Raw genomic sequence first — 6,646 nt, 5'->3', positions numbered from 1 at the left:
GCGATACAATCATTGACTTTCAGCTCCGAAGTACAAACAGAACTTTACTGAATATGGTTGAGTTTGTTAAGTATCAACAGTAGGACAGGACCCAGCCTGAGCGCTGGAAGGGTGCCAGAGATCCGTGGCCTGGAGCGGGATCAGAGGAGGGTTTGTGAGCTGTCACGATGAAATGAAGGTCTCAGGTCACGGAATAATAAAAGGCAGCTTCGGCAGCAAGAAAGCTAAACTCCAACTTTTGTCCTTGAGTCTTAGAACATGCTAATATGGCTTGTTTTCCCCACTCAATCATTGATGGCACTGCTGTTTGAAGTTAAGTCTCTGTGTACATGTTCAGTGGTGACTAGGAATGAAATTCTTACATATTTAAATGTTCATCCCTTTTAGGTTTCTGCTGAAGTACAAAATAAAAATTCTCTTTGGAGTGTATAATCTTGGCCTTACAATATGCAAATTGCTATGGGTAAAACCCTTATTGCACATGAGCCAGACTGTGGATTTCTTATTCACTTCAGCTGTGCTGATCTGGTGCTCTCTTTATGTCTTAACCTTTATACAAAGACAGGACCTTCAAAATTCTGCTGGCTGGATTTTTAAGCTTCCTTAAATGAATTAAGTTTTCATAGCTTAGCTTTTCACCAGCAGTTTCTATAAGTAACCCTTTGAAAGTGCACGCAAGTAATTCCAACAATTTTTTTGCCTTTTAGCTCCTCACAAACTTTTAAGGCATTATTTGTGGGAAAATGAAAGTATATCATTGTAATGGTAGCAAAGATGTAAGTTTAATCTATTAAATCCACAATAGTTTGTAACAACTTATTTATGCTGGCTCTTCACTTCATAGTAACGGATTTCCAAGGCCTTCAACTCATGCATCAGTTTCTTCCCCAGTTTGTTCAGTACTTATCAAAAGATTTAAAAAGCTTAAACCATACTATATACTGAACATTTGTTTGACAAGGATAAAATACTAGATAGGAATTCATGTGTGTACAGAATTCTGTTTAGGAAATGGTTTATTTTTCAGGTCTCCCAGACAGTGAAGACACTTTCTAATAACGTGTCTATAGCGCCATCTTTTGGTGTGCAAGTGCAAAGCAGTTCATGAAATGAATGGCTTTAACCGGGGCAATGAGAAAACTCATTTCTATGCCTAGTTATCTAACTCCATGGTTATTTCTGTATTTGTCAGGCCTTGCCCCAAGACTTTGAAAATATATATGTGGTACAACTGCTTTCCATACAGATTTTTTTTTTGTACATATAAAACACTTATGGATCATGAGCGGAAAATCACCAATAATGGAAATATGACACAGACGCAGCATATCAGAGAATACTTTATAGAGACAGTGACACTGTAAAGTTCCATACCTGAACATACTGGATGAGGAGAGATTCTTGCATATCTGTCATTTCCCCCCTCAGATCCAGTAAGTTAGAATACTTAACACGTTTAAAAGTGCAGAAGCTTTACAAATTCCCCACCTGCTCATGGCGGCACTTCAGTGTGCAAATATAACCTGGATCTGACAATAAAGGCACTTCAGAGAGTTTACACTTTTTTTTTTTTTTTTTTACAAAATGCATCATCAGACAGTCGAGAGGTTACAGTGCTGAACAAATACAATGCATTAACATGGAGAAAAAGCATCGTTACTGTAAACAAAAAAATCACACCATTGGCACTGTCAGACCAACACACGATGCTCACACTTGCGTCAAACATGCCACATGCTCATGTGGTCTTGTAAACAGAGATGTGCAATGATGTACCTTTCAGTTTTGGGAAGACGGTTAAACATATGCAAGTGTAGTAGGGAAAAATGACAACCGATATATGGCACCCATGAAGCTTTTTCTTCTAGTCGAAACACACCACGGTATACGGATCATTTCCTCCAGAAGAGAAAATCCTTTTGTATGAGCAATAATTGTAAAATACCATTTCAAACACGACAAAGTAGGAGATTAAAATACACTCACCGGCAGTAATATTAGGTACCTGTCATCAGCCAGTCACATGGCAGCAGGTCAGGGCATTTAATCGAGTATACGTATTCAAACCGAGCAGTAAAATAATTTATATGAGTTTGAATGTGGCATAGTTGTTGGAGTTTGGTGGGCTGTTTGGAGAATTTCCCAAACTGTTGATCTGATTTTTGTGCACAGATCTCTCCAGGGTTTACAGAAAAAAAGAATAAAAGTATCCTGAGAGCAACAATTCTCCACTTTAAGATAGATTGTCGAGGCCAGAGGTTAAAAGAGATCAGCCAGAATAATCTGAGGTGACAGCAAGGCAGCAATAACTAAAATAGCCATTTATTCCAACAAAGACACACAGATTATCTCTAAATGGGAAAACTGCAGTTAGAAACAACACTAAGTGTTCCTGCTGCTGTCGGGTGACAAGACAGTTGAAGCCACAATTTGCCAAGTAGATTTATAAATTGCTAACTGCTTGATGAGTCTCATTCAGAGCGGTGACACCCAGGTGGGATCAAAACCATATCGAGGCAGGGACACATGGGGGAAGATTCTCTTGGCACACCTTCATCCCAGTTTGCTGGAGATGGTGTCCAACCTGCATGATCACAGTGTGCCCACAATACCAATCATCTAAAACATATTGCAGTCAAAGTAAAAACCATCAGGACGTTTTGCCACTGGGGAGAGGTCGCATGGATGCGCAAGCTGCAGAACTTGATGTGGTGGTTGAAAGATTTTAAATATGAAGCCAAAACTTCAGCGTCTCGCACACCGACGCGGCCACACAGACACGAGGGATTTGAAGACGACCTGTTCTACTAACCACCGTGCATGTCGTAAGGCTAAACTGAGGAGTGTGAAGCTGTCAGGTTGACTGAAATGTCTTGGGGATGTTTTCAGCACCGTGCTGACCCAAAGTGAAGAATGGAGGCAGTTTTGAAAGACAGAAGGAAGTCTGACATAAAACCTAATGTTGTAGCCGGTGAATATGTAACTGTCTCAAACCAAGTACAATACCTGAGGAACTGTAATCCCAGCAAAAGATTAGGGCAACTATATATATATATTCAACAAATTATTTGTGTACTAAATTATGACTGACATCAGAATAGTATGAAACATTTTTCACTTGGTGTTTAGATTCACAGTTGTAGCATAATAACAGTTCAAAGCCATTGCTTGTAATTAGACATGTTTGTTATTGCACTGAATTAAAGTTTCGTTGTGATTGTCATCTTATTTCCAGACCATAAAAGCAGAAGTTGTAAAGGTAGATCCGAGACTGAAGCCTGTGCTATCCTGGTTCATGAATTTGTAAAGGACTCGTACTGTGACCTCCTTGTAAAGTATCTGAAGAGTTGGTGGATGAATTTGAAGGAGTACTCCCATCTGTTACTGAAGCGACACTACTGCTATCTAGTGCTTTGAAATAAATTACATAAAATAATGGCAGAACGATACCTATGAGGACCATGGCGATGACGGCGTTCCACCACTGGATTCCCCAGTCTGCACCTTGACTGGACGGGCGCCGTCTTCTGAAATCGAACAGCCGCGGTTTCCCTGAGATTTCTAAAAAACCCTCGTCCTGACCAGCCGTGTTCTGAATCAATTTGTCAAGATCGCTATCCACCTCCATTAAAAAGGCCGTGGCCTCCTCTAGGTGTGGCCGGGCTCTTGCTCTGTCCAGAGGCTCTGCCGGTGTGGAGGACGACGAGCGTGGCCTTTCCTCTTGAGGGTCACACTGGTCTGAAGGCGTCTCTGTGAGGAGGCTGTGCTTCTGAACTGGGATTTTAATTGATTTCAGGGCAAAAAAGTCTTGCTCTTGCATTAAGTTGTTCACCCGCTTTATATCAGCCACCTGTTGACAGAAGGAAAAATTAAAACGCACCGTTACCAGCACTTGGCGAAGACTAAAGTCGGAAACCTTTGAGTGATTAAGAGGAGTCTTTACCTTACAGCCATATTGCAGCGCGAGCTTGTTGAGACTGTCGCCATCCGATAGCTCCAGCTCCAGCAGCAGAACATTCCTCAGTCTATCCTGCGCCTTATCCGGGACGGTCTGTGGCCTCACCTCCAACAGCTCCTCATCATCCGAGGACGTAGCATACTCATTTGGCTTCCTCTTGAACATATACACCTGGCCATCTACGCTGGCGTGGACATCCACTGGAGCCTGGAAAGCCCGCGGGCCGTTCTCCCCCCTCCACATCCTCAAACGCTGATCTGTAAACATTAAAGAGGTACAATCAATATTCAAACATTCACCGACTACCTTGCAACAATGCATTCAAAAGCTGTACTATACAAAGCAGCACAAACAGATCAAACACACGTACTCAGAGCATCATACAGTCGAGTTACTTTTTTGAGCAAATATTTGCTAGTTGTTAAACTAACATCTTTTTCCTTCCACTGTCTCCTATGCTTGCTCATGTGGAATTGTTGTGGTTTTCCTTCTAAGGGGGCCTTAAAATGTCTTATTTGGCACTATAGAAAAATATCCTAATTTATATGCAGCTGTACATGACCTGTATGGTTATAAAACAATAAAAAAAAAAAAAACATTACATGGTTCTCGTGTTTTAAAACCAAAATTACATGACAATGATTATGAAAAACTGAAAAAAACTGATGATTAGTTAATGTCATTTAGAGACACTACGTTGTCAAGAATGAGCAAACTCCAGCTACATTTTAAATCCTAATTGTGCCACGCAACACTCTGGCATCCGTTGCAAAAAAACAAACAAACTGATTTTCCTGCATTGTTCTCTGACCTGCCATGAGTTATGGCAACCCATTAAGAAAAGAGTTTAATGTTTACAGGAGTTGATACACTTAACAAGATGCTGAACTACAAACCCCCTCCCTAAATATTGCAAATTAAACATAATCGTTCATTACTGAAGTAGAACAGACAGAAAACCTGGTGCTTTTGATTGGGTACGTTTGTAACAAAAAAGAATGAGGAATTGTTTTCCAAATAATGTTGACAGCTGATCATCTGACACAGTCAATGTATTAAGGCAGAGCCAAGACTAAAGAAGTCTAACTGGTGAGCATAATTCATAACAGATGAAGGCTTGGCGACAAGGCGGTGGCTCAGGGACACTATGTAGAAAAACCTGAAAATAATCACTGAGTAAAATGAAAGCACAACCACCACCCAAAACACTGGGATAGGCCGAGTAGGAAGCTTTAAAAGGCTGGTATGTGGTTATCATGTGGTTGATGTTGTTGACGGACGGACAGTTTGTCAGATGATTGATCAGAAGCATCGCTCATTTCTATTGCCAGTTCTGATGCCTTGCCATGATCACCACCACTTCAATACAGATGTGAGGAGTAAATACAATACAAATCTATTACTCTGTCGCAGGCTATTTTAACACTACTTTCACTTAAAAGCGGGTTTGATAAAATAGTTATTTTGACTGTGACTCCAGCATGTCTGCTTGAAGTTTACACCACAAACAAATGGCTCCAGTGCTGAAGAAGCCTGAACTGCTTTAGTCTGACTTTAAAACTGATTTTCTACCAAAGCAAACAGAACCTACGTGAGGATCTTAAGCACTCTAATCACACTTCGTGTATATAAATAAGTCAAATTAATATACGGTCTAAATAAAGGTTAAATAACTTCCGAGCCAACTTGTTGCCTCGGAAAGTAATGGGGTTCAGCCAGAAACTACTCAGGGTAAACTATTATAAACAAATATTTAATCTAATGGCACAAATCTACAATGTGATTGTGGTGATTTATGTCACACGTGTGACATTTGGACACATCGTTAAAGCTGACAGGGGAAATCTGAAGGCAGCATAGGAGCTAACAGGCTAACTGCTGCCACCACGATGGAGGAAAACAAGTCAGCAACTCGAGTCACTTCAGCTCAAGTTACAGCGACAACCACTCGGTTACCCTAAACACACCCCAGCTGGCTTTTTAAGGTTCACACTGCATTGTCTTCATCCAGTTACCGTCACCGAATTGGCTCCAGAAGCGCGGAGCAACCGTCACCCCCGAACAGTCCTCCTCCTCCCCGGTAGCATTACACAGCAGGGCAGGCTACCGCTACTAGCCACATGCGAGCCACCGGCTAGCGTCTTCTTCGTCCTTCTGTAGCCTGAGTTAAGAAAACTGACAACAGCGCCCTCATCCACACCGGCATGGTAACAACAACAACAAGTCCACTTGGACTGTACAGTATATCTTATTGTGAACTAAATTCTAAACACACACGCACACGCACACTTAATTAAAATGTTGCACTGCCAATTAGTGCCATTCCTTCTATTGTGCATAGGTGCATAAATGAAACTAACGAGTGGATGTTTCAGAACTTTTTGTATGAGATGCGGTGGATGTATAGTGTGCAGTACATGGGGATCTGCATCTCTGTCAGGCAGCAGTGCTGAAACCAAACAACGTACTGCTGCAGACAGGATTAGTGTTCCTCCTGCCACCTAAATGAAGCAACTGTGTAATTTACAAATTTGTAATTTGTTTCAGCTTATATATCAAGACTTTTTCATCGCTCTTCCTCGTGAAACGGTCATAGCTTTCCCACAAGATAGTGAAACAATTATTGTGTTATTCCACACCTCTAGAAAAGCCATAGAATACTAACCCACAGAAGCTAACTGGTCTGGA

General features: G+C 41.2%; 1 protein-coding gene across 4 annotated transcripts; it reads right to left on the bottom strand.

Moving 5' to 3' along the window:
- Nucleotides 1-1,322: 1,322 nt before the first annotated feature.
- lysmd4 (LysM, putative peptidoglycan-binding, domain containing 4) lies at nucleotides 1,323-6,114 on the bottom strand. 4 transcript variants are annotated; one of them, XM_080474436.1, is made up of 3 exons: nucleotides 5,974-6,114; nucleotides 3,944-4,215; nucleotides 1,323-3,850 (listed from the first exon to the last, which is right to left on the bottom strand). In XM_080474436.1, the coding sequence occupies exons 2-3, from the start codon at nucleotides 4,199-4,201 to the stop codon at nucleotides 3,284-3,286; spliced, it is 825 nt and encodes a 274-aa protein (XP_080330562.1). In that variant the 5' UTR covers nucleotides 4,202-4,215; nucleotides 5,974-6,114; the 3' UTR covers nucleotides 1,323-3,283. The 4 variants fall into 4 exon arrangements, with proteins under 4 accessions (XP_080330562.1, XP_080330564.1, XP_080330563.1 ...); XM_080474438.1 differs by having other exon boundaries at nucleotides 5,980-6,087; XM_080474437.1 differs by having other exon boundaries at nucleotides 5,926-6,078.
- Nucleotides 6,115-6,646: the final 532 nt, after the last annotated feature.

This window comes from Lipophrys pholis, assembly GCF_963383615.2.
Source record: "Lipophrys pholis genome assembly, chromosome: 11".
Classification (NCBI taxonomy): Eukaryota; Metazoa; Chordata; class Actinopteri; order Blenniiformes; family Blenniidae; genus Lipophrys; species Lipophrys pholis.
The sequence above is the reverse complement of the archived record's forward strand: the minus strand, read 5'-3'. Positions and strand labels throughout refer to the sequence as shown.

Excerpts from the sequence above, each read along its gene's own strand:
- lysmd4 (XM_080474435.1), bottom strand. The coding sequence starts at position 4,279 with ATGCATTGTTGCAAGGTAGTCGGTGAATGTTTGAATATTGATTGTACC. Across the intron at positions 3,851-3,943 it reads CGCTGCAATATGGCTGTAAG|GTGGCTGATATAAAGCGGGT; the intron begins GTAAAGACTCCT and ends TTCTGTCAACAG.